Source organism: Panthera onca, chromosome C1 (assembly GCF_046562875.1).
Source record: "Panthera onca isolate mPanOnc1 chromosome C1, mPanOnc1 haplotype 2, whole genome shotgun sequence".
Lineage (NCBI taxonomy): Eukaryota > Metazoa > Chordata > Mammalia > Carnivora > Felidae > Panthera > Panthera onca.
Window position 1 is genome coordinate 175,756,718 of NC_138346.1, and position 27,020 is coordinate 175,783,737.

Genomic DNA, 27,020 nt, shown 5'->3' on the forward strand with positions numbered 1-27,020 from the left:
TGTGGTGGGTTTTCTTATATCATTAGAAAAACTATGCCATTTCAGTAATTTTTATTCAGCTAAAATCGTGTAAGATTAGTGCCTCATTTGTACTATGGACTGAGGGTACAAAGGATGAATAAAACTGTCTTCCATTTTATAAGACAATATGTTTATTAAATGCTGTAACAGGAGTACATACAAAGTGGTGCAATTAAACAAAATTACACATGGCAATCGTGAAAGTCTTCATGTTAAGAGAAAAAGATATTTCAGGTATGAAAACCACATGAGCAACGGCCTGGAAATATAAAAGGTACATGGTATATTCAGGATCATCCTATAGCTTGATGTGGCTTCATTAACAGGGCAGAAATGACAGTCTGCAAAGGACCCTGAATATCAAGCTGAGAAATGTAGATCTTAGTGTGCAAGTAATGAAGAATCTTTAGAACTTGACAGAAAGGAAAGTGACCTAATCAGATGTTCATGTTAAGAAATCACTGTATTCATAGTGAACAATGGCCTAGAAATCAGGGAGGAAACTATTACTTTGTTGGACAAAAGCAAAATCTATCTTGTGAATCAGATCCCATCATTTATCATCCAAATTGACATTTCTGAGAGTAGGAGGTAAGTATGTGTAGCGATATTAGGTATAAACAGGCTGTCCTGAGCAGAGGGAGGTGTCCGGCCACTCTAATTTGGTGAAGCAGAGGTCTGAGTCACCAGATTTCAATACATTAGAAGGTGATGCACCTATAAATGTATAGGCTGGCTAGTTTATCACACACCTTAAGGTCAGACTTTGAATTCCTCCTCAGTTTGTTTCACAAACGCCTGTCTTTTGACCACAGAAGGAGAGTGGGAATTAGCCCCCATTCCTACTACTTTATACATAAGCCCAGAGAGGGAGGGTAGAAGGAGTGCCACCTAGCAAAGCTAGGTATGTAAGAACATTATAAACTCTAAAGTGCTACACAGATTTTTCTCTTTCCCTCTTATTTTTTAAACTTCTCCATTCCTGAGTTTGGGGGTAACTTTATTACTGGAATGGTTAACATACCTATTTCTTTACACCCATGTTAGAGACCTCTCATCCACCAAAATTTATTCTAGTACAATTAGATAACAGGGATGAAAATACTTTGAAAATATGATTATACCAAATTAAATGTAAGACTGTGGCATTTTACTATTATTTTATGTCCTCCATCAATTTTGTTAGAATAAAAACTATGCACACATAGTCTGACTAGTAATTTCTTGTTTCAGTATGATAAAGAGATTACTGTCATCAACACAGCAGTGGCACGTTCCAGGAATTCCAGAAATGGAATGTTTGATTTGCCAATAACCCCTGGAGAAGAACTGCAAGTCATTGACACCACTGAAGAAAATCTAGTGATTTGTCGCAATTCTAAAGGCAAATGTAAGTTACTGGCTTATCACCCATAAGATTTCAGTCACTGTTGAAGAAAAATCTGAAAGCATTCTATACCTTTGAGACTAGTAATAGTGATTTTTGTTTCTATAGATGGATATGTACTACTTGAACATCTAGATTTCAAGTAAGTGGTTTGATTTTATACTACAAATCATGAATCCTAAATATAAAAGTGTTGTGTATGTCAGTCTCAAAGAAAGACTACCCAATTTATTTAAATTCCGGAAAAGTTTTAAGGATTACTTTGGTATTTTTATGCTCTGTATAGAAGTCTGATAACAGGAAACGCAATAATAGTCTCTTGCAAACTGGGTAAGAAATCTACCACTCACTACTCCGTGGGCCTCTACCTTTCTGTTTTCTCAGGCATCAAGGTTGGTCGCCTTAGGAAGATGAAGCTCCAGGTGCAGGGGCTCCACTAGGAAGGACTAATCTGAGACCTTAGTTCTGCCTCACCTGTTTCAATTCACAGGTCAATTGGGATGGTGGGATCTGTGGAACTGGAGAAGAGAAAAACAAATCCTCCATATTTAGATGTTGGTTTTACTCCTAAATGGTTATCTTTCAATATCTATTTCAGTATCTATTTCACTGCTGGCTCAAGAGAATGTGAAACTGTGTGTGTTAGCATTTGAGCACTTATTTAATGAGCCATAGCCAAAGTTAGAAATCATGCCTTATGGCACCTAGGCAGTTGTGCAGATGGTTAGTTTGCTTCTAATATTAGTATACGAGTGTTTATAATTTCTAGAAGATGTTGTGCATTTAAATTGCATGTAATTCTGAAAAATAAATAATGTAACCAAGGTCTTTTAAATACTCAGATTTAAGGTATAATCTTGAATGTAATTATGGCTCAGTCTTTAAAAAAAAAAAAAATCAAGGTAAAAGTAAGTGTCCTTCTGCTTTATCCGAAAACCAAAATCAGACAAATGCTATTCAATATTGGCTTCCTTGGGGAACAGAATGCTAAAAAGCAATTTATTCCTAAAGGAAGAGCCTAAATTAACACAATTTTATATATATACTGTCAGTTTAAAACATCCTGTCATCCAAGTAAGAAAAATAATTCTATGCCTGAATACCTATTCAAATAGAATTAATGTTATTTACAGTTCCACTTTCTTGTTTTTACATGATGTGCACTGCCTGTCCATGAGATAAATTGTACATAGGCATACAGCTGTTTTAAGTGGCTTCTTCAGCCCTGAAAAACCGAACAATTCTGCTCGATTGTTTAGACAGGCTGAGTCTAGTCTACAAGGGTGTAATGGAATTTGTCTCATGACCTAATTCTTTAGACTGTGAAACTATTTTTTTAAGCTTCTAGGTTCTTTTATCTTCTTTCTCATGTTCCAAATGGCACTCACCAATAAAGGCCAAGCATAAAAAGTATCCATTAGAGGAAAGGGGAATGTGGCAGCAGGGTAGGAATAGTCTAGGCTTACCTCCTCCCATGAATGCAATGGGTAACTATCAAATCATCCTAAATACCCCAGAAATCAATCTGAAGACTGGCAGAACAAATTCCCCAACTGAAGGTGGAGAAGAGGCCACGTCAAAGAAGGTGGGAAGGGCCAGAGACAAATGGGTCGCTACAGTGGGTAGGGCCACCTGCAGGAATTAGCACAGTGCCACACTCACTACCTCACTTGCTGACAACACCGAGCCCCACCTCCCCATGTTCTAGAAGCACTACTTTCCCAGTCAGATTGCTTCAGGCCGTGTGGCCGGCTCCCTCCCCCAGGAGCTGGGCCCAAACCCCTGGCGACACCACGTCTCCAGCCCATTCCAACCTGGGAGTTTTGTGTGGCCTCAGTTCCTGTGGCAGCAGACTTAGTTAAAACGCACCACATCCTGGCCTGGGACACTGCCCACAACAGGCAAAGAGCCTCTGCAGACTACTGGCCTGAAGGCTAAAGCAGCCCGGGCACACACAGTACACAGCAGTGACCCTCCTGGAAGGGCACGAGAGGACCCCTTCTTCACAAAGCTATTAGGCTGAAGACCAGGAGACGTCGCAAGAATTTTTCCCAAATGAAAGAACCAAGACGAGCCACAGCTGGAAACCTAACCAAAATAGATACAAGTCACATGCCTGATGAAGCAATGATCATAAGCATACTCACGGGACTTGAGAGAAGACTGGAAGGTATCGGTGAGACCCTTAACACAGAGATAAGGAATAACACAGCAGAAATAAAGGGCTCAATCCATAGACTGGGAATACATTGCTGCTTGGACCCCCCTGAATTACAGCTACTCCATGAGAGGCCAGCACAGCCCTCTCGCACACTCCAGGGAAAAGACCTATTGCCGTGGGCACTGTAGAAGATGAGGCTACGTATGGCCTGTGGACAAGGAGGTGAGTGAGAGGCTGAGCAGAGACCTCTCCTCCAACAATCCTGTGCAGAAGAGTCAGAACATGTACCCATCTTGCCACCTCATCACACAGTCACTTGTTCTGATTCAGTAGCTCAGCTCTGAGCCTCACTTGCCTCAGTAAAACAGGGCTACTCTGTCTCCCTCTCTGCCCCTCCCTGGCTCACACGCTCTCAGAAATAAATTTTAAAAAGGCTGATAACACTCAACCTGTCTACTTCACAGTGTTATCAGGCTGTCCTATTAATGCAATAATACAAATGTGTCCTAAAATCCTTAATGTGCAATACTGTGTACATATTATTTTGATACCTGGTGTTTTCTGTAGGTGGAAGATGTTAGAAACAAAAATATGGTTTTGAACATTCAAATCTTAAGACTTGAAAGAATGGCTGGGATGTTCTAGGTAAATTGAATATTTTGTGTTTTTAAAATATAAACTACCTAATTACTATTTATTGATATGGAGTATGTTTTTAGGAAGAATAACTGCTTCTATCCATAACTAATGTTATGTATCTATTCACTAATTTCAGCCACATTTCTCCCATTCTTTAAATCACAGCATTCAAACCAAGTATCTCATTATCTATGAGGTTTATTAAGGTCAACACTGTAACTAATACTTGAGTGCTATCAAAGCAGATGCCATCTGTCTCCTACAAACCCTAACCTAGCATAAAACTTCAATAGAAAGATGGACTTTTTAATTTTATATAAAGACAACAGCATCCAAAGGTACTTGACCTTAAAGGAGGCTAACATTGGCACACTCAACTTCACGTAGGGGCCAGGCCTCCAGCAACCTGTATGCCTGCCCCAACAAGACCTTCCCTTCCTCCTTTTGAGAACCTCTGAATCGCTTGCTCTTCCAAGAGGACAGAGCTTTCTCTTGACCAGGCCCTCTCCTGTACATCTTCAAAACTTTTGAAAGAATAGGAAGAGAAAAAAATGAATATATAATAACAAATTCCTAAGAAGTGCTTCTTTGGGGACAAAAGAGTAGGGATTATTTTTTCTTCACCTTCTTCAAACTTCCTGTACTTTACAAATTTCCTACAATAAGTATCCATACCCATGCAATTGAAGAAACAAAAGAAAAACATTTTAACTAATAAAAGCAAATCTCTTTAAAGTTTGTAGAAGGCAAATTGAAATCTTACATGTTTTTCAAGCAGATTACCATACAGTATTTTTCAGATAGTTGCATTTAGAGAAGTATGAGTGGCAACCATTTTAAGTACATAGGCTTACATCTACATTGTTCGTTTTCTACCCTACAAAGCCTTTAGTGTAAAATTCTGTTGTTTTTTACACTGAGGTCCTTTCCCTTCCTATCCGATGGTTGGGGTTAGCAGATTTTTTTCCTCTGTGATTTGTATGCACTGGTGTTATTCCTGTAAAATTAAGGTCCCTAGCCAGTTGACTTTTCATCACAGGGGCCCTTATAAGAAGAGGAAAGCAGAAGAGCCAGCCAGTCAGAGAAAGGTAGTGACAGAAGAGGCAGGAGAGATTCAAGCATGAACCACCACCCCCGACCCCGCCATGGCGGGCCTTGAAGCTAAAGGGAGCCACAGGCTAGGGAATGATGGTGGCCTCTAGAAGCTGCGAATGATCCCTAGCCAATAGCCACACAAGAAATGGGATTTCAATCCCATAGCAGCATGCACCGAAATTCTGCCAACAATCTGAAGCAGTCTTGAAACAGACGATTCCCCAGAGCCCAACCCTACCAGTGCTTTTGTGACCTTGTGTCACAGCCTGTGTGACCTGAAGAAGCAACACCAAACTTCTGACGTACAGAACTGTAAGATATTAAACTGGTGTTAAGTCACTGGTTTATAATAATTTGTTATGGCATCAATAGAAAATACAGTGGTTAAAGTTAGAAACTACAATGTACAACAAAAAGTAGTACGAAATCTTCAAGGAATCACAGGCGATCTTTTCCTTCAACAGCTTTCTCTCTAACTATTAACTGATGTGTAGAATATTAGCTTAATGACTGAGCAGAAACAAAAATAGCTTTCACATTAACCAGAGACTTTAATTTGATCTCGTGAAAAAAGCTTATAAGCAATCAGGATGCTTTTCTCTTTTGTGTTTGTTACCTGTGAATACGCACAGTGCAAATATGAATCAGGGAGAACCTAGAAGTATGAAGTGCCATGTACTTCAAGATGACAGCTTCACCACGTGGTTACTGGAAGACAGAGCCTTCTCACTGATCATTCGACACCCACAAAAAAATACCTAACAAACAAAACTGAAATTTGAATCTCTGGTTATTAAAACACAAAAGCACTCCAAGTCAGGGCTTTTTTCTTTTTCTTCCTGAAATCGTAAAAAATGATCCCAATTTCAACAGTTTTAAAAAGATTTTTTAATAGGTTACCGAGTGCTTCAACAGGTCAATGTGTCAGTCAGTGGGATTTTTTGTTTTCTTTTTCAAAGATAGGCTAGGCAAGAATGAACACAGGATGCTCTTAAAATTTTTTGGAATAATAGCCAATCTTGTATTTTCTTGATTGTCATGGTGATAACCTAATGGCTATCAACTTTCAGTTTTATTTGTTGCACTTAAAACCCACCGTATGATATTTCAGCATATATGACAAAGAACACAGGAGTTCTTCTTAAAACATTTTTTAGATTACTATGCTGAGAGGTCACAGTTCTCTAACAATTTTACATTAAACACACAAAACATTATACAGCCATACATATTTGTGAACAGTCTTGAAAGAAAGCTGTGTTTTGGTACATTAAGGCAGATTCAGCCAACATTTTAAGAAGTTCTGAATACATGTCGCCACAAAAGACAAATTCAACATTTGAATATTTGATATTTTCAGGAAATTTTAAGTCACTTAAAATACCATAATTTGGTATTCTGGTGTAACTGTGGTCTTAAACATTTTTTCTTACCACGTAAGACTTAGCTAAAATCAAGATACTCATCCCATCAGTATCAAAGATACCTATTTAAAAAAAAAAAGGAAGGGATCCTACCTTAAATAGGATGATAAACCCTGTGTTTAAGTGAGGGCCTTCAGTTTCTCACACGTCTGTGAGGTAGGTTATTGTCCACATTTTGTAGATGAGAAAACACAACCAAACCGAGAATCAGATTCCAAATTAGATTTTTGTTCTTTGCTCTGCACTATTTCTTGCCTTCACAAACATGTTAAAGGGCTGAAATATAAAGATTGCTATTAATTTTAAAAACATGAGAAAGCAGCCAACATTTTGCCAAAGTGACTTAAAAAGTAAAGCAATGTAAAAGGAATAGAAAAATACATCCAGTGAACAGCTTCTGACAGGGGAAGGAAGGCCTGGCCACAGGAGCCTGAAAACAAACAGGCAAAAAAGCACACAAAGTAACCATCTGTGAAGGGCAGATGGAAGGAAAAAGGAGAGGAATTAGAAAAAAGATAGTTCAAATTTTTGACTCATTATGACTATTCCTCTAATTTGAGAAGGCACAATTAAGGTGTATTTGTTTACAACAATGGATCTAGTTCTTTTTCCATCCCGGAAAATGTCATCGATCTTGAAGAATGGCCTTTCTTTTTAACAAAACTAACTGAAAAGGCATTTTTGGCCGTGAAAAATAAATGCTTACGTTAGCAGCAAAAAATTAACTATGCAGTTCTCCTTGAAGAGAACATTCCTATTCCTTCTTGAAATTTTAAATCAACACACAGTAGTTAACCTTCAAAAAAGTCACATGTATGAACTTCCTCAAAATTCTATCTACGTTCAGAAAAATTTCCATGCTAGGATATTCTACAAATACTTAAGTTTTTGTCCTGGAAAAAGCACACTACTCTAGGGTTTCCTTAATTGCACTTTAAATGTAACTGAAATTTACCTCCCTTGCTTGTCCGAATAATCATAAGCTACTTCCCTAAGAGCTAAACTGCTTTAGATATAAATGGTAATTACTGAAGGTCACATCAGAGTCATGGCCACAAGCTGGCACTGCTGTACGAGGCTGGCAGTAAACACGGACACTGGCTCCCACCAATAGTGAAAGCCCACAGTCTGCTTGCTAACTTTGAGACCTAACCTGATTCTTATCAGGTCGTGGCTGAGAAAGTTCAACTCAAATGCAATCCAGTCTAGACTGTGAGTGCTATTATTCGTGCTATTTCTGTTCAGTGGCATCAAATGTATCACGATTATATGTGGAAGAGCTAGTAAGGATGCCAGCAACTTGTTTAAGGAACGTATCATTTTGAAAGCTCATCAAACACGTTACATTTTAAACTTTTGTAAGATCTGGGAGACTATCAAGCCCATAATTAGGTAGTCTGTGAATAGAAATATACTCTATGAAAATAGTGTTACTCATCTAAATACACATACAAAATGAAAAATTATCAACCTGTATATGAAATTTAGGGAAGCCCAATTCAGATATCAGTCAAAAACTATGATAAGTTAAGTTAGGGGCTGGGGCCAGTCTTCCTTTTTATAAAAGCTTGTGCTACTTAGAATTATCTAAGTAAAATGATTCATGCCTAAAAGTTTTTCTAGTATTTTGTAAGCACCTCAATAACTCAGAAGTACTTTTAAATATCAATATGCTAATCATAAATACTTCAGATAATTTAGTTAGTACAATCAACCAGTTCAAATAATTAAACTAAGAAATATTCAATTAAGACTATTTTATGTCACTCTAAGACTTGAAAGCAATCTATCTGATTTATCTTTATTACTCAGCTACTCACATGTTTCAGTGAGTCACCGGGTCTCCCCTGGAGGCAGGTGGCATACACAGAGCCATGATCATCGCTGAATACATGTACGGCATTAAAGCTTTCTGAAGGGCTCTGTGGTCCTGCTTCCTCATCTGGAAAATGGTTACCTCGCAAGGTTACTGTAATGTATTAAATAAGTTAATAGATACGGTCTGGGGATCTAAAAGTCACTATAAAAATGTTTGGAACACTTCCAACACTTCAAATTAGTCCTATTTTGCTTATGCTAAGTGCATATGATGTTTTAGCATGTTTGGTTTTCTGTATGACTTTTGCCATTTGTATTCCAGAGGGCAGTTATATTAATTTTTTTTTCAAGTATTTACCTTTAAAATGATTCACGGAACAAATACAGAACATTCACACTATAAAACCCCTAAATATATACAAAGTGAACACTAACACAAATCACATTAAAAAAAGGCAAAGACAGAACTTTAAAGCTCAAAGGTACCTCAGAGGCCTTTTAGTCTTTTCCTCCCACTTTAGAGGTTACAAACTGAGGTCAACATAGGTGTGACTTACTAACATTGCACATATCCCTCATCCAGAGTTTCTAATAGAGCCTCTGAGAATTATTAAAATAAATTACATTCCCCATTTAAAAAGTCACAGAGTGACAGAATGACCAGGTAAAGAAATGCCAGAATGAAAAGGTGGAGTTCTTTAAAAACGAAAACGGACAAAACTGTGAAGATGTTTAGCATTTAGATATTGAGATTTCACAGCCATTACCAGGATTTAAATTCTTAACCAGTGAATAGACAAAGATACAGTGTCCATGGTAGGCACATTCTAAGCTTTTCTATTTTATAAATGGAAGATACAGTGCTTATATTAACGGAGCATACTGCACATTAGAAGCAACAAATTCAAACAGTCAAAAAACCTGTAACTTTTTTTTTATGATTATTTTCTCAATTATGTCTCATCTACTATAAAAAACCAGTTTATGTTCCCTGAGTACAAACTGGCTAGAGAATAAGAAAAAGCAAGCCCACAATTATGTGACTATTACAGGAACCCTATTTGCAGAAAATGGAGAATTGTCTGTACTACCTACAGCCAATTCCCTTACACAGAAATACCATTACTTCTGATTAATTTGGGCTCCTATATTCTTCTTATATTTGGCTAATATCAAGGAACGCAAACACTTGAGGTTACAAAAGTGTCTCAAAAGTCTGTTGTTCAAAACAAAAACCCAACTTCAAATAGTTTGCTTACCTCCCTATTCAATCCAAGATGTTATCTGGTTCCTACATTAAAAGATAACAGCAATCAGATCCAAATATGATGTCCTATATAAAAGTATTTACAAAATTTTCACTGACTACACATTTGGAAATTGAGAATCAATGTCTTGAACTCACCGCCCACAGAGCCATAAGCATTAGTCACTAGTCTCTTAGGCCTTTTCTTTTACAAGTAATCTTGTTTAAGGTTTTTTAGCTATCAGTTCAACACAACACAGAATAAATTCTCCCAAACAGTTACCACAACCTGATTTAAGAAGATCAAGGTGCTATGAAACACATCCCACACACACACACACAATTCTGTTTAGTCCAGCATTTATCCACAGGTTAAAATGAAACTTTTCTGATTTTGAACGATATTCTCTCCAACAACTGATGAGAAAAGAGATCTTAATTCTATTCTTAACTACTCTAATTATAGCAACCTGGGACAAAGTATTTTCCCAAGTTGCCTTTTCCCAAAGGATATTAAGTTTAAAATATAGTTAATTTGGGCAAAGCAGGGTTAAAGTTAAATGGTTTTCTTTTTTTTTCACTGAAGGACGTTTCAGTGTCTTTAATGTTCGTAATCTCTTGTCATCCTCAAGCAGGAGAGGAGCATGTAACATTTTCCAAATTTGCTCAATGGACTCGTTTTTCAGCAGACCACCTCAAGGGAATCAGTTTGGGAGTGCTATTGTAGAACTTATGGAGTCCATTTCCATGATGTGACTAAGTCTTTATAACCTAATAACAGAAGCTCTCCTCCAGAATCTTTTTTTTTTTTTTAATGTTTATTTTTGAGAGAGAGAGAGAGCACACTTGGGGGAGGGGCAGAGAGAGAGGGAGACACAGAATCCAAAGCAGGCTCCAGGCTCTGAGCTGTCAGCATAGAGCCTGACGAGGGCTTGAACCCATGAACTGTGAGATCATGACCTGTGCTGAAGTCAGATGCTTAACTGACTGAGCCACCCAGGCATCCCTCTCCTCCAGAATCTTAACTGGAAATTCCTCCTATCCCAGATCTAACTACCACATACCACAGCTACAGTTAACCAGCTTACAAGACTGAAATGTGGGAATTTAGCAACTGATTCTTTCCCTCTTCTAATTAGCAACAAAAGCTTCCTAGGACAATGTTCTAGCCCCTTTTATAGAAGCTGGACTGAGCCCCCTGCAATCTTCTCTATGCAAAGCAATTTACTACACCTTCTAGATTCACAGAGTAGCTGTACTTTAAAATTTAAGCATACAACAACCCAAACTGCAACCCTGGTTCTCCTAAAATTCAACAGGTAACCATCAGAGTGTGAAAATAGTAAATATTTTTAATTCTCAATAAACATGATAAACATCCATATAAAATAATTTTGATGTAAGTTTTTAATATGTGACTACACTACAGTGGCTAAAATGCCACTGTAGTCCTTGCTGCTGCTTTTCCACCTTCAAAATTATTAGGGATTTTGTCCCTGGGGATAGGACTCCTCAGATTAACTCCTTATTTCTAAGGTCACCCATTCATAGTCAAGCAAATATTATGAGGCGGCCCTGTTTTTCCCAAAAGAGGTATTTACACATTTAGAGAGGCCAAAATTATGCCCTAAGCAAAATACACAGCCAGACTGCTTTCCCTGTAAAAACAACTACAGAAAGTACCCTTTGATGCCACTAGATGGCAGTCTTTCAAAGACTTAAACTTAAAACAGTTTAATGTAAACCCACCCCTCTTTCCTAAACTGGTGAACAGATTCTTTTCAATATTAAGTCAGATTTAAAAGTTCTTAACACCATTTAAAAAAAGTCCTATAAACCAATATGATGTGACACACTACAAACTCCTGACTCAAAACTACTTAAAGACAGACATGCTGATCTTCCATAAACACAAGAGGAACTTATCCTAACATTTTCATTTGCTTCTAGGTAGAAAACATCATTTTTGGCAAAGAGAAACTTGGTTTTCAAGAGCTTAATCTGTTCTGGGGTAAGTCAGGTGAATGAGAGTGTTAATTACAACACATAAAACAAATGAATAGATAAATACAAATTAGATAAATTACACATAATTTAAAAATTAAATACTTTCACTAAAATAAGCAATGAGCTATTATCTACTGTGCTGTATATAGATAGGTTTCTTTTTAAACTTTAAAAAATAAAACCTGCACAAGGCAAAACAAAGAAACTGTTTGGTTTTCCTTTAAAAGCACTGGTGTGTGAATACATATTTGTATATATGTAAACAACACACATTTATTCGAGAGTTTTTTTTGTTTTGTTTTGTTTTTTTTAAATGTTTAAGGCTTCCCTACCCAAACAGCCTCAACAGTCAAGGTCAGAGACTATTAAGCTTTGGAAGTACACAAAAGCCCTTAGGGCCAGAACAGTGTTTTCAAACTGGATGCCTAGAACCAAGATAGAGAACAAAGAAAGGGAACCAGAAAAAAGCTAAGTCAATCAGCTACTAAGGATCAAACCACAAAGACAATGGTAGTGGGAAGGTTAGGGAGGGGAACAGCTGCTATGACAAATTTGAACTTCAAATGAAGAATGAGCATTGTGGGATACAACAGGACAGACACAAAACTCTCCACCACATACATTAAATCCAAGATAAGAGTTCTCTTTTAAGGGACTATTGATATTTTGCTTTGTTTCATTTAACTGTCTACTTTATCATGCTTAGTGAAATACAAAAATTAATGGAGCCAAAAATAATTTGAGAAAGGTACTTTTGAAGGCATGTTTTAAAATGATGTTAAGGTTTTTCTAAAAATGATATAACATTTATGAAAAACACAAAAGTTGTTGCCATTCTGGATGTTCCAATACGGAGTAGAACACTGAAGGCTCTTAAGATAATTATTCAAGGAAATCTCCCAGCCAGTAGCTGATTATAGCTGTTTTTAAGGAACCTGGAAAAACCAGTTACCTGTTTCAGGACCACAGCCCTTCTGTTAAACAATAGGCAGTATCTGCAAACACTAAAGCCACTAGAAGAACTTGGCTTCTGAAATTTGGGGGACAAGCCTTTAAGATTTCAACATTTAAATACTAACTTATATGGCCGTATTATTTTTGTTAATCTTCTTGTGCAAGAGAACGGGATGCATCAACACAACTTAAAGCCTGCTTCACTTTTTAGGAAGTAAACTGGATTTACCTACATTAAATAGTAGAGCAAAGAGGTGTTGCCAAACTATCCTTTGATGAGACGGTTCACCGGTGAAGGTGCATTAATCATCTGTAGTGAACTCACAATTTTAAATTAACAATCTTCACCGACATTCACCTACTAAAGATACTGCCTATGAATTCATCATAGGCAAAACAGAATTACAGATGTCTACAGGTAAATAAAATGTCAGACGTTTTTTGTTTTCAGTAATGTCAATGGCATTGAGTGTCCCCTGGAAATATTCATGACTCTCAATCAGTATTCCAGAGGATGTGATACCCATAAGTAAAATAATGATTTTAAGAATATATCTGATTTTCACAGTGCAATAACAAAGACAAACTAGAGAAACATCATCAACGGGCCAAAGTAGTGATCAGACTAGCACACATTTCAAAAAAATCCATGGTGTGACTGCCTAGGCGAGGTGAAACAGAAGACAGTGTGCTTCCTGTCAAGGAGCCAGTAAGAGAGCCAGAGAGTGAATGACTCTCTGCTGTTACAGAATCAAAACTTGATCTGGGTCTGTGTAAGCCAGCAGCTGAACAGGAACGCTGAGGTGTTGACGAACCAGACCTCTGCTCCATCACCTCATCTGAAACGAACCAAAGAAGAGCAAATTACATGAAAGGTGTACTTGTCTGAGACCTTCCCCTGAAGATGCTACATTCAGAACATTGAGTAAACACATCTGAACAAGCGCAACTTAATGGTTGTCATGTTTCAGAGTTCAGGGAGCAGGGGTGGCAATACCCCTTTCCTCCCACTGTCACAAGACATCACTAACCAATCACAACACTGACACGGTCAAAATGTCACCCCTAAATCCTTCTCAGTATAGTATTTGGCATCAGCCTTGAAATCAAATTGATAACCAATAGGAAGGAAGCACATCCTTGGAGGATTATTTTCTTGCAACATACCAACAAAAGGTATCGCTAAAAAAAAAAAAAAAAAAAAAAAAATTGCCATTCTGCACATTCAGTGCACACTGCAATTGCCTGGAGGAGGCACAAGGAAAATCTTGTTAAAAGTGAAGACTTCCAATCTCCCAGGACTCACCTCTAGAGATTCTGATTTGGTAGATACGGGGGTAGTTCCCAAGTATTTGCATTGTAGTAAGAATGCTGGGTAATTCTGATAATGGTGGTCAGGGACCAAATAAATACTGCTATCGTTGGTGGTAGTTCAAGAACAAAACTTATTCTGTTGAAAACAACCTCCCCAACTCTGAACTCAGTTCTACTCTTGTCCATTCGGCACCTAACCCATGGCTTACTGTTTTTATCCCACTTGGCCCTCTGAACTCAACAACCCCATTCGGTTTGTGAAGGTTTGACTTCTGTCACATTAAGTACTTAGACACAACCCAGACCACCTCCCAATTCCTTCATCTCCTGGACATCTGGGGCAGACCAAATGGGCTGACTCCAAGCAAAGGCCCATTTGGCCAACCAGGATGAGGGAAGTTGATAAATAGGCAAGTTTAGCTATTACAGCCCTAATGGTAATAACGTATGAATGGAGAAATGTGACAAAGAACCTGACAACATTAGCCAAGTTTAGGTAAAAATTACTTCCCTGTAATTCCTTACTTTGCTCCCACAGCCAGCACTTTAAGTGACTTTTTTATGCTAAGGAGGCACTTCTTTTGAAGAGGTGCTGGATTAGAGATAGTCCACATGTCTTCAATCCTTTTCATTTCACTTACATTTTTAGTTAACTCTAGATTACTAAAATACCAGTACAGAAGACCTACCCACCATGTCTTTGAGATGATTTTAACATCTTGTCAACTAGTGCCAAGTTTTATCTTCTCAGAGCTCATGCCTGCATAGCTTCCTTACCATCAATGCTTTTAAAGTCCAAAAGATAGCTTCTGTTGTCAACCAGGTAAAGCTGTAAGCTCATTTTCACATAATTGCCAGTCACTGGATTTTTCCTTCTTACACGAAGATGGTATGCATTCACTACCTAAAATGGGAAATCTTTTTTTAAGGAAAAATGTTAAAAATAACAAACCACAAAATATCTTCCTATTCTTATTGCAAATAGCCACGACTGATAGAGGTGGTGTAGAAAAGGAATTCCTGAATGACCTTTTTTTTTTTAATATATATTACATAACAGCTTCATATTTACTTAATCTCTACTGATAGTACTGTGTGTGCAAAACAACTGAAACCTAAAGGGAACTCAGGGATTATAGAGTGTCTAGCCCTCATTCTAGATATGCCTCCCCTCTAACACATCAACAGTAATTCTGGTTACCCAGCCTCAATTTGAATACTTCTCCCTATTAATATGGAGTAGAAGGAATAAAAAAGAACCAATATGTTAATGGTTTGCATTCAGCAGTATAAACAGGTACTGTCACAGAATTTAAGTATTGCAATAATCCTGTGAAGAAGTATTACTTGCCTTTGGAAGATAAGACAACTGCAGCTCAGAAAAAAGATGATCCTGGGTTTTCAAAACATCTGTCAAGTTAGTTCAAAGTTTTTTTCAGTATGGAATTTTAAAGACATTAATGTCTCTCTTTTCACTGAATTGCTTCAGAAATGTTTTTAAATGATTTTAAGGAAATATTATTTTGTTTATTCATTTCATGTACCAATAAAATGAAAAGGACTGATTTTTCAAACATGCCAAATGAATATATGCATGGTGTATTTGAATGTTTTTCTTCTTCCTTTAAAAATACATTCACAGCTTTCAAGAAAGGAACAAGAGTGAAAAAGGATATCTGAGATGGGGGAAAAAATGCTTTTCCTTCCACATATACTCAAATAGAATTATAATGAATTTGAGCACTAATTTGAAAAAAGGAAAACTGGGGGCTGAGAGTAAGAAAAACATACCATAACTAAGGATTAAAAGCACTATACAAATAAAAGAGATCTTCTCAACCTAGAGAAAAATATTTGTTGACTGAAGAAATTTATCCTGATGGTATCATCTGTATTGACCACTAGCTGCTATAGTTAGTGGGAAAAAGAAGAAATGAGAACAAAAGTTAAACATAGCATCGTTGAAGACACATGACTTTTTATTGCTATGATGCAGGCGAAAACAGATGGACAATTTTCTCAGGCGATTTCAGGTTGATGACGTTCTCTTTCTTGGCCAAGAATGCTAGTCGCTAATTCAAAAATACCATAGGTCCCCAGCATCGACAACTCTTCATCCTTAAACTTTAGTTTTGAATGTACATGGTATATTAATGAGGAAAATGGGGTTTATCATCCAGAAGCAAGATGACCACAAAATTTGTATCTAAATCAAAACTTCTATTGACCCTAAGAACTCAGTAGTTCAGAACAGCTTACTATACAAAAACACAAACATAAAAAGCAAACAAAAACCAAAAAAAACAAACCTTTTACAAATGATCTTAATATACTGCCATCTCCTACCTTCCATTCAAAATCCAGCTGCTTCATAGCTCGGTAGACTTCGGCCATAATATCATATGGTTTGCTTTGACTTCTGATTCCAAGATGCCACTTGGCTTTTTTCACAGCTAAAGATTTGGGCTTAGTTGTATTCAGCGCATCCAATGGACATCTTGCTTTAGGGCTGTCTGCTATAAGAGGTGGCATCCTTTCTGGATGAGGCTTCAGGCCTGGGGGAATATGCATGGCACTATCATCCATAAAAGAACCAGTTGGGGGACTAGAGGCGAGGTAGAACTCACTGGCTTGGTTCATTATTCTCCGATTGTCAATGATAAGATGATAAGCCACTGCAAGCTGGTCTTGAGGGTCACCACTATATAAACTGTTCATTACTTCTGATTCTGTACACTCAAATTTTTCACACACTTCTTTCACAGCCTCATCATCAATGACGTTAGCATCATAGGAAGGGTCTTCAGGAAATAAGTAACTGGGCAAATCTTGTTTAAACCATTCATGCTCTCTAGGAAAAACACCACAATACACTATTGTAAGAACATGCTTTGGCAAGTCCCAAGTAATTTATACACGGGGCAATACAATATAACAGAATCAGGAAGACCTGTTCTCTGTGTGACCCTGGCTAAGTTAATTAACCCCCACCCTTGAATAGCTATGGCTATTCAGGCTTAGGTATTTGGCTGAAATTTTCTCAGAGCCTGTCACTTCAAAGGAAACTGGCAGTGTTTGTTGCCAATGATAAAGTTCAAGCTTTAAAGCAAAATTTTAGAATTTTATACAATTTGTATCTGCCTCTACTGGTTTGACAGCTTCCTACGAAAGACTTTGCTGGTAACTTTATAGTGGTAACAATGAAAATGATTTCTAATATTGTATAATGAACATGTCACCATTTGGAAAATCTTTCTAACTCAATAACCCAGTATTTTCAAAATGACCAACACATGAGGTTACAAAATCATACAAGGATAAAACATCCACAGAACACAAAAGCAACCTGTTAATTTTAATGTAATATAGGACAAAAGTAGGCTGATACCTTTTCTCATTTGATATTGTAACTAACACGTTAAGCTTTGGCTTAATACCAAGAAGAATATCACAACCGTCTAAAAGACTATTAAAAATGTGCTTCCCTTTCCAACCATTTACTTGATGTCAGATTTTCTTCACAGACTGCAACTAACATACAACATATTGCAACAGACTGAATGAAGACAGAGACAGAAGAACCTAGCCACTGTTTCTGATTAAGCCCAAGACTTAAGAGAATCTGAAAATGTAAAATAATGCCACTCTTGTTACCATTTTCTTTTTGGTTATTTTTCAGAAAAGATATTTATTTAGATTAACATGTAGTAGCTTTAGTGTTATTTTTAAGTCAATTAAATGTTTAAGTTTCTCAGATATTGACATAACCTGCATTAAAAACACAACTCTTTAGAATTCTCAATTTTAAGACTGTAAAGGAATACTAAAACCAAAAAATTTGATAATCACTCTCCCAAATTTTATTTTCTCACACTTCTGGGCCTTTGTACATAATGTTACTGTAACCATCCTAGAATATCCCATCCCTTTTCATCTAACATGTACTATTCCTTTGAGACTGCACAAGCATTACTATTGGTAGAACTAGGCATCCCCTAAGCTAGCTAAATTCAGATCAATATATATTTTACTTGAATGCCTTCTATTGACTGATTGTTTCATTTATGAATATTAACTAAGGGTATACTCTTACATCGTATACTAAGGGTATACGATGATGGGGCATCTGGGTGGCTCAGTTGGTCAAGCATCTGACTCTTGATTTCGGCTTAGGTCACGGTCTCACAGTTTGTGGGTTCGAGCTCCATGCTAACAGAACAGAGCTTACTGGGGATTCTCTGTCCCCCTCTCTCTCTTTCTCTGCCCCTCCCCTACTAACACTCTCTCTCTAAATTAAATAAATAAATAAATAAATAAATAAATAAATAAACAAACATTTAAAAAAAATTTTAGGGGTGCTTGGGTGGCTTAGTTGGTTGGGCATCCGACTTCAGCTTAGACCACAATCTCACGGCTTGTGAGCTGGAGCCCGGCGTCAGGCTCTGGGCTGACAGCTCAGAGCCTGGAGCCTGCTTCGGTTTCTGTGTCTCCCTCTCTCTCTGTCCCTCCCCCACTCGTTCTCATTCTAAGATAAACATTAAAATTTTTTTAAAAAAAATAAAAGTAAGTTTTAAGGTTATCCTATGGCAAAAGGACTCTCATCCTCACAGAGATTATATTCTAGCTGAATACAGATAAAATATTCACAAAAATAAATATACAGTTACAAATACACAAACATGAAAATCCTGTGATAAAGATTCTAGGTGGAAAGCACAGTGTAAAATAAGAATGTAAAAATCACAATGGGATGCATGTAATTAGGGAAGCTACTCTGAGTGGTATTTAAGCAGATAACAGAATGATTAGATATCAGCTAAGCAAAGAGCTACGAACAGGTATTCCCAGCAAAAGAAACAATATATGTAAAGACCAAGACAAGAAACAGCTGTGCCATGTTCAAGGAGCAGGAGGACTGAGGCCACTACCATGAAAACATGAGTTGCAGGTTAGAGGGTCAAAACATACCAGATATTTCTGACAGCTATAGGCTGTAAGAAAGATTTTGGGCCGAGAACTTATGCCTGATGAAAATCACTGAAAGAATTTAGAGAGACAGGGATGACAGTGACATGATCTAATTTGCATTCTATAAAGATCATTCTGCTTGTGATATAGAAATTGAATTGAAAAGACAAAAATATATGATGGTGTGCCAGGCCCCGAGGGTGATCCAAAGATGAATCTTCCATAGCCTCTAGTAGATCTTTGTATTTAACACTCACACTTTCTTATAGGTGTTGATTTTTTTTCTGAATCTTACCCACTAAACTCAGAGCTCCTTGAAACAGGGATCATGCCTTATTTAGCTATATTCCATTACCCAATACAGTGTAAACAAATGCTCAGTAAATGCAAAATAAATAAATGATGAATACATTAAGTATGAAAACCGAAATGAATTCATTAATGTGTTTCTTTCCTGTATCAGACTAAGTACCCAAGGCTTAATAATAAAAATGTGAGATGTTAATTTTTTCAAAAGAAAGAGAACATAAGAAATTATATGTCTAACATTTTTAAAACATCAATGACAAATAGAGAAGATGAGCACTTTTGAATGAACTCCAAAAATTCACTCTTCCATACAGGCATTAAGATTACTAGCAAAAATTATCAAAGTCGACTTTTCCAGTACTCTGGAAATTAACCAAAAGCCTGCAAAAACCTTAGAGGTATTTACTCAGGAAAACAGCTGAGTAAAAACAGTGAGATGTGGGACATTTTAAACTGCCCTATGTCCATCTTCCTTTCCCCCATTTTCCATGGTAGCCTTGAAAACCAACAGCGTCACAATCATGGTAGCCCAGAAAACTGGCAGCCTAGCAACCACTAAGGGGAAAAAGGTTTGGAATTAGAGCAGAATAGGTTTAGAATTCTCCAAAGTCCTAGCCCCACAGAACTGTCACTATTTGACATGTCTTGCAGTTCCCTGAAAATCTCCACTTTGCAAGCCTTGTCTTGATCTGACCTGATTCAAAGCTCCCTCACTGCAAACAGCCTTCTCCCCAGGGCACTTGTCAAAAACAACCAATGGCAACTGTCTCACATCCCTGCTGCCTAAAGAGGCAATAAGAGTTGGAGCAAGTAAGAAGCTAACCAAAAACCTTAAAATGAAAACTTCAGGAATAAGGGTTCCACTGGAATCTGTGAAATACTCTAATACATTCCTGGGACTAAAGAAGGCCAGGTACATATGCAGGGCTGTACGCATGCCCAAGAAAGACCCTAATTTATAATTAGTGGCTCACTTGGAGCCTCGATGCTGACAGAGAGTAAAGCCTAAAGCCGGGTTAACGAGCTTCTCGTTGGAGCAATGAAGACATGCACACGGAGTCTCTCAGCAAAGGCTGGGAGAGTTATTAGATCAAGACATTCAACGGAAGCTCTAATAATTAGCTGACCATTAAGCTAACCAAGCAGAGATTTCAGGGGCCAACCATGACAAAGAATAAAAAATTTATGGAATTAGTTCAATAAAATCACTCAACAAGAGCAACAACATACAAGAATTACAAACTCTAGGCATACACCCACAAGAAATGGAAACGTGTGACCATAAAACACTTGTACACAGATGTGCATGGCAACGTTATTCTTAAGAGCCAAAAAGTGGAAGTAATTCAAGTATCCACTAACTGATGGATGGATAAACAAAATGTAGTGTATCTATACAATGGAGTATTGTTCAAGGAAAAAAAGGAATGAAGAACTGATAGATGCTACATCATGAATGAACCTTGAAAACATTATGCTATGTGAATGTAGCAAGACTCAAAAGGCTACATGCTCTATGATTCTATGTATATGAAACTTCCAAAATAGGCAAATAGGTAAAGGCAGAAAGTAGATTACTGGCTTCCAAGGGATAAAAGGAGGGGAAAACATGTAATGACTGTTAAAGGGTATAGAGTTTCTTTTAGGGAATTAGAAAATGGTGATGACTGTACAACTTGGCAAATACACTAAGAACCACTGAATTACAGAATTTAAAGGAGCAAACTTATGCTATATGAATTACACTAATAAAATAAATAAATGCTTAAAAATAATAACTAGAGAAATAATGTACATTTTTAATTTTTTTTTTTGACACTTATTTATTTTTGAGAGACAGATCATGGGTCAGGGAGGGGCATAGAGAGGGAGGGAGACACAGAATCCAAAGCAGGCTCCAGGCTCTGAGTGATCAGCACAGAGCCCAACATGGGGCTCAAACCCACAGACCACAACATCATGACCTGAGCTAAAGTCAGACGCTTAACTGACTGAGCCACCCAGGTGCCCCCACATTTTTTTTTAATTCATTCATTTAGACAAAGGACCATAATTCTTTACCATAAGAAAACTGCCAGTTAAAAAGTCATACTCCCAGTTTTTGATTTTCAGGAGTCAATTCCTGAATTAACTCTATCAATGGAACCAGTAACCAGAATGTTTATGAGGGTTCACCCGAGACAAAATCAGTTCATTTCCAATGGGTTACTACTGCACAGCCATCAGAAATTAAGTCTTTCTATCACTACTATCTGATACCCAATTCTGATACATGACTTAACACTAAATGAGTTATGGAGACACACACATGAAAATGAAAACACAACCATCTAAAATCTCTGAGATGCAGTGAAAGCAATTCTAAGAGGGAAATATATAGCAACACAGGCCTACCTCAGTAACTAAGAAAATAAATAAATACACACTCAGGTAAACAATCTAATGTTCCTCCTAAAGGAACCAGAAAACGAAGAACAAAGTCAAAGGTGAGTTAGAGCATATAATAAAGATAAGATTAGAAATAAATGACATAAAGACTACAAAACAATAGAAAAAAATAAATGAAATCAAGAGCTGGTTCTTTGAAATGATAAATAAAATTGATAAACCCTTAGCCAGACTCATAAGGAAAAAAAAAGAAAAGGCCCAAATAAAATCAGAAACAAAAGAGAAGGACTACCAACTGACACCACAGAAATATAAGGAATTATAAGAGAATATTACACCAATTTATATGCCAACAAATTGGATAACCTAGAAATTGGATAATCTTCCAAAACTAAATCAGGATGAAATAGAAAACCTAAACAAACCAAACAAATATATAAGACTGAATTCATAATCAAAAACTACCAAAAAATAAAAGTCCAGTATCAGATGGATTCTATAAAACATTTAAAGAAGAGTTAATACCTATTCTCCTCAAACTATTCCAAAAAATAGAAGAGGAAGGAAAGCTTCCAAATACATTCTACAAGGCCAGCATTACCCTGATACCAAAACCACACAGACATTACAAAAACAGAAAACTACCAGCCAATATCCCTGATGAACACAGACATATAAATCTTAATAAACAGCAAACCACATTTAACAACACATTAAAGGGATCACTCACCACAATCAAGTGGGATTTATTCTGGGGGATGCAAGGATGTTTCATTATTTGTAAATCAATCACCCAAATACATGACATCAACAAAACAAAGAATAAAAATCAAATGATCATCTCATTTGACAAAATTCAGTATCTGTTCATGATTAAAAAAAAACAACAACAAAGTGGGTTCAAAAGGAATAGATCTCAACATGATAAAAAGCCATATATGAAAAACCCACTGCTAACATCATACTCAATGGTGAAAAACCAAGAGCTTCCCCCCTAAGATCAGGAACAAGACAAGGATGTCTACTCTTACCACTTTTATTCAACATAGTACTGGACATCCTAACTATAGCTATCAGACAAGAAATGGAAATAAAAGGGATCCATAATGATAAAGAAGATATCAAACTGTCACTATTTGCAGATGACATGGGAGTAACATTAAAAAATCCTAAAGACTCCAACAAAAAACTACTAGAATAAATCAGTGAAACTGCAGATACCTAGAAATCAGTCACATTTCTACACACTAATAATAAAGTACTAGCAAGAGAAATTAAGAAAACAATTCCATTTAGAACTGCACCAGAAATAATAAAATACCTATGAATAAATTTAACCAAGGAAGTGAAAGACCATGCTCATAGACTGGAAGAATGAAAAAAAAAATTTTTTTTTTATTTATTTGCTTTGAGAGAGAGAGAACGTGTGTACACACCCATGAGCAGGAAAGGGCAGAAAGAGAGGGAGAGAGAGAGAATCCCAAGCAGGCTCTGCACTGTCAGCAGATCTCATGATCCATGAGATCATGACCTGAATCAAGATCAAGAGTCAGATGCTTAACTGACTGAGTCACCCAGATGCCCCAGAATGAATATTGTTAAAATGTCCATACTACCCAAAGCAATCTACAGGTTAAAATACCAACAGCATTTCTCACAGAACTAGAACAATCTTAAAATTTGTGTGCAACTATAAAAGACCTCAAATAGCCAAAGCAACGTTGAGAAAGAAAAATAAAGCTGGAAGTATCACAAGCCCAGATTTCAAGATATGCTATAAAGCAAGAGTGATCAAAACAGTATGGTACTGGCACAAAAAGAGGCACACATATCAATGGAACAGAATAGAGAGCCCAGAAACAAACCTATGCTTACATGGTCTATTACTCTATAACAAAGGAGGCAAGAATATATAACGAGGAGAAGACATTCTCTTCAATAAATGGTGCTGGGAAAACTGGACACCTACATGTAAAAGAATGGAACTGGACCACTTTCTAACACCATATACAAAAATAAACTCAAAATGGATTAAAAACCTAAATGTGAGATCTGAAACCATAAAATTCCTAGAGGCAAACACAGGTAATAATGTCTCTGACACTAGCCAAAACAACATTTTTCTAGATATGTTTCCTAAGGCAAGGGAAACAAAAGCAAAAATAAACTATTGGGACTACATCAAATAAAAAGCTTTTGCACAGTGAAAGAAACCATCAGCAAAACACAAAGGCAACCTACCAAATGGGAGAAGATACTTGCAAATTATATATCCAATAAAGGGTTAATATTCAAACTTTATAAAGAACTTATACAACACAACACCAAAAAACAAAAAATGAAAAACAAAACAAAAAAAAAAAACAAAACAAAAACAAAACAAACAAAAACAAAAAACAATCAATTAAAAAATAGGCAGAGGACCTGAATAGACATTTTACCAAAGACGACTAAGAGATGGCCAATAGACACATGAAAAGATGCTCAACCTCTGTAATCAGGGAAACCACAATCAAAACCACAACAAGGTATCACCTTACAACACAGTAGCAAAAATCAAAAGATAAGAAACAGTAAATGTTGGCAAGGCTTCAGAGAAAAAAGAACCCTTACACACTGCTGCTGGGAATATAAACTGGTATAGCCACTGTGAAAAACAGAACAGAGGTTCTTCAAAAAATTTGAAAGATATTTTAAATTCTCTAGGTATTTACCTAGAGAAAACAAAACCACTAATTCAAAAAATATATAAGCACTCCTATGTTTACTGCAGCATTATTTACAATAGCCAAGATATGGAACCATCTGAGTATCACAGACAAATGGATAAAGAACATGGGATATACATGTACAATGGAGTATTACACAGCCTTAAAAAAGGATGATATTGTGCCATTTGCAACAAAATGAATGGACTAAGTGAAGTAAATCTGAAAAAAATAAATACATGATTTCACTCATAAGTGGAATCTAAAAAAGGAAATGAATAAACAAATTTTAAAAAGCAGAATCAGACCGATAAATAGAGAAGAGACAGCTGCCAGGGAAGGGGGGGTGGTGGTAGGGGGTATGGGCAAAGTGAAAAGGCAAGAGGGGGACGCAGGCTTCCAGTTAAGGAATGAACACATCACAGCAATAAAAGGCACAGCACAGGGAATATAGTCATTGATGTTGTAATAGCATTCTATGATAACATACGGCAGCTACGCTTGTGGTGAGCATAGCATAACATACAGAGAAGCTGAATCACTATGTTGTTTACCTAAGACTAACGTAACAGTGTGTGTCAACCATACTCAAAAACATTTTTTAAAAGGAGACCAAATGAGTTATAAAGAATATCAAATTTTAGAAATTTCACAATGTGTCCAAATTTCTTCAACTGCAGCTAAAAGGTTCCTACATATTAACACCATGTGCTGGACACTGTTCTAAGAGCTTTAATTATATTAGGTTGAATGTCTGCAGTTTCTGATATTCAGCTGTTTTTAGACCTACGGAAAAAATTCACATGGCTCAACCTAAGACTTTCCTCCCACCAAATCCACTATATATGATGTAACAAAAGCACAGAAAGAATAAGTAGTATGCTGGTAGTAAACAGAATAATTAGGATTAATACTAAAACAGTTGAACTTCAGACTCTTCACTTTTAATCACGTTGTATTAACTGTTATTATTAATTATTAGTAATAAGAGTAATACTAAGCTTAAGGCACTTGGGAGAATACAAAAATGTTATTTCATGAAGACAATGTCTGTCTTGTCTATCACTATATTCCCAGAACTTAGCCTAGGGCCTTGAACAGAATAAATACTAAATAAATAGTTACTGAATAAATAAAAGCAAAAATGATTAAATGAATGAATGAATACTGAGATACATTTTCTAACCTCCAATCGCTTACCACCTTATAAGAAAAATAAGACCTACATGGAATAACCATAAGAAGATAGTAGCATAACAACTCGGGGTGCAGGGACACAGGCACCCCAACCCCAAGGCCACACCACCAGGACCACAGCAGAAGGGAAGTTCTGCTCTAAGTGCTCAATAAGCTGGTGGGCTAAGTCATCCACGTGTGGGTGTTTCTGGTCCCCCACCACCTATCAGCCTGGGAGACGCATCTGTGTCGCAGAGACCAAGGTGTGCTATGGAGGGGAGACCCTGTGGGACACCTCCTCTTTGCAGCCAGCCCAACTCCACAATGAATGCCACAGTGGGGCACAACCTGGCTCTTGGAGGTTGGCAGGTAACTCCTGTATGCAGTCAGATTTGAAACCCTGGTGGGTCAATACACACCCCATACCTTCCACAATATCAGATAAAGCACCTCTGAGCTTGTGTTAAGTTCAGCTGGGCCACAAAACCACTAGTAAGTGTGAGAATAAAGGGAAACATAGCTAAAAGAGAGCAGGGACACTAGAAGGGGGAGCCCTACCACTCAGTATCATTTACAGAGCCCATCGGGGTACTGATCACGACTGTGATGCAGCCAGTGAGAAACTGTCATCACTCTGATCTCTTGCTGTTCTCCAGTGGATTTTGGTTCAGAAAAATCCCTCCCAGATTTTTTTTTCCATGAAATAAAGTTCCTTTGCTTAAAAAAAAAAAAAAAAAAAAAAAAAAAGAATGCACTAGCATAACAGGGGCGCCTCAGTCAGTTAACCATACGACTTTGGCTAAGTCATGATCTCATGGTTCGTGAGTTCGAGCCCCGCATCAGGCTCTGTGCTGACAGCTCAGAGCCTGGAGCCTGCTTCAGATTCATTCATTCATATTCTCTCTCTCTCTCTCTCTCTCTCTTCCCCCCGCTTCCCTCTCCCTCCTTCTCTCTCTCTGCCTCTACCCCGTTCACACTTCCTGTCAAAAATAAATAAACGTTAAAAAAAAACCAAAAACAAAAAAAAAAGAATTCCCATACATTAAAAAACTGAATTTGGATAAATAAAAAATGATAGAAACTATAAATTCAAGTTATTAGTTTGAGAACAGAAATGAATGCCATTATTTTTTTATAACTGGGAGTTTGTACTTGTACTGACTACTATTTTATGTCAACTACATATGCACAAATTACTTCATCCTAAGACTTTTATTTACATTTTCGTCTAAAGCTTGTAAATATACAACTATCGGTTTTAACACAAGTGGAATCAGTACTTTTCCTATTCTAAATGTATGTGCTGACAGAAACAGGTGCAAATATATGTATCAGCGTCTCTAATTTTCTTTCTAAGGAAAAGACAATTAAGTGACCAAGGTGCTTGGCTGGCTCAGTCCATACA

General features: G+C 37.0%; 2 protein-coding genes and 1 long non-coding RNA gene across 9 annotated transcripts in view; 2 read left to right on the forward strand and 1 right to left on the reverse strand.

Moving 5' to 3' along the window:
• The window catches only part of FYB2 (FYN binding protein 2), a 127,179-nt gene extending 124,829 nt beyond the window's left edge, over window positions 1-2,350 (forward strand). For both annotated transcript variants that reach the window (XM_078451877.2, XM_060626357.3), the window contains exons 18-20: window positions 1,255-1,411; window positions 1,517-1,550; window positions 1,793-2,350. In XM_078451877.2, the coding sequence (XP_078308003.2) occupies window positions 1,255-1,411; window positions 1,517-1,550; window positions 1,793-1,814 (213 nt within the window). In that variant the 3' untranslated portion in view covers window positions 1,815-2,350. The remainder of the gene's footprint in view (window positions 1-1,254; window positions 1,412-1,516; window positions 1,551-1,792) is intronic.
• A 5,355-nt stretch (window positions 2,351-7,705) lies between these two features.
• On the forward strand, window positions 7,706-8,139 carry LOC145715674 (uncharacterized). The gene is made up of 2 exons (XR_014138106.1): window positions 7,706-7,811; window positions 7,842-8,139. It is a non-coding gene; the product is annotated as an uncharacterized LOC145715674 (long non-coding RNA).
• A 2,473-nt stretch (window positions 8,140-10,612) lies between these two features.
• The window catches only part of PRKAA2 (protein kinase AMP-activated catalytic subunit alpha 2), an 80,506-nt gene continuing 64,098 nt past the window's right edge, over window positions 10,613-27,020 (reverse strand). For 4 of the 6 annotated variants that reach the window (XM_060626369.3, XM_060626362.3, XM_060626368.3 and 1 more), the window contains 3 exons: window positions 16,413-16,917; window positions 14,844-14,970; window positions 10,613-13,591 (listed from right to left, as the gene is read on the reverse strand). In XM_060626369.3, coding sequence (XP_060482352.1) covers window positions 13,353-13,591; window positions 14,844-14,970; window positions 16,413-16,917 — 871 coding nt within the window. In that variant the 3' untranslated portion in view covers window positions 10,613-13,352. Of the gene's footprint in view, window positions 13,592-14,755; window positions 14,971-16,412; window positions 16,918-27,020 lie in introns of those variants that run through there. The other 2 variants (XR_013557593.2, XM_060626370.3) reach the window with 2 other exon arrangements.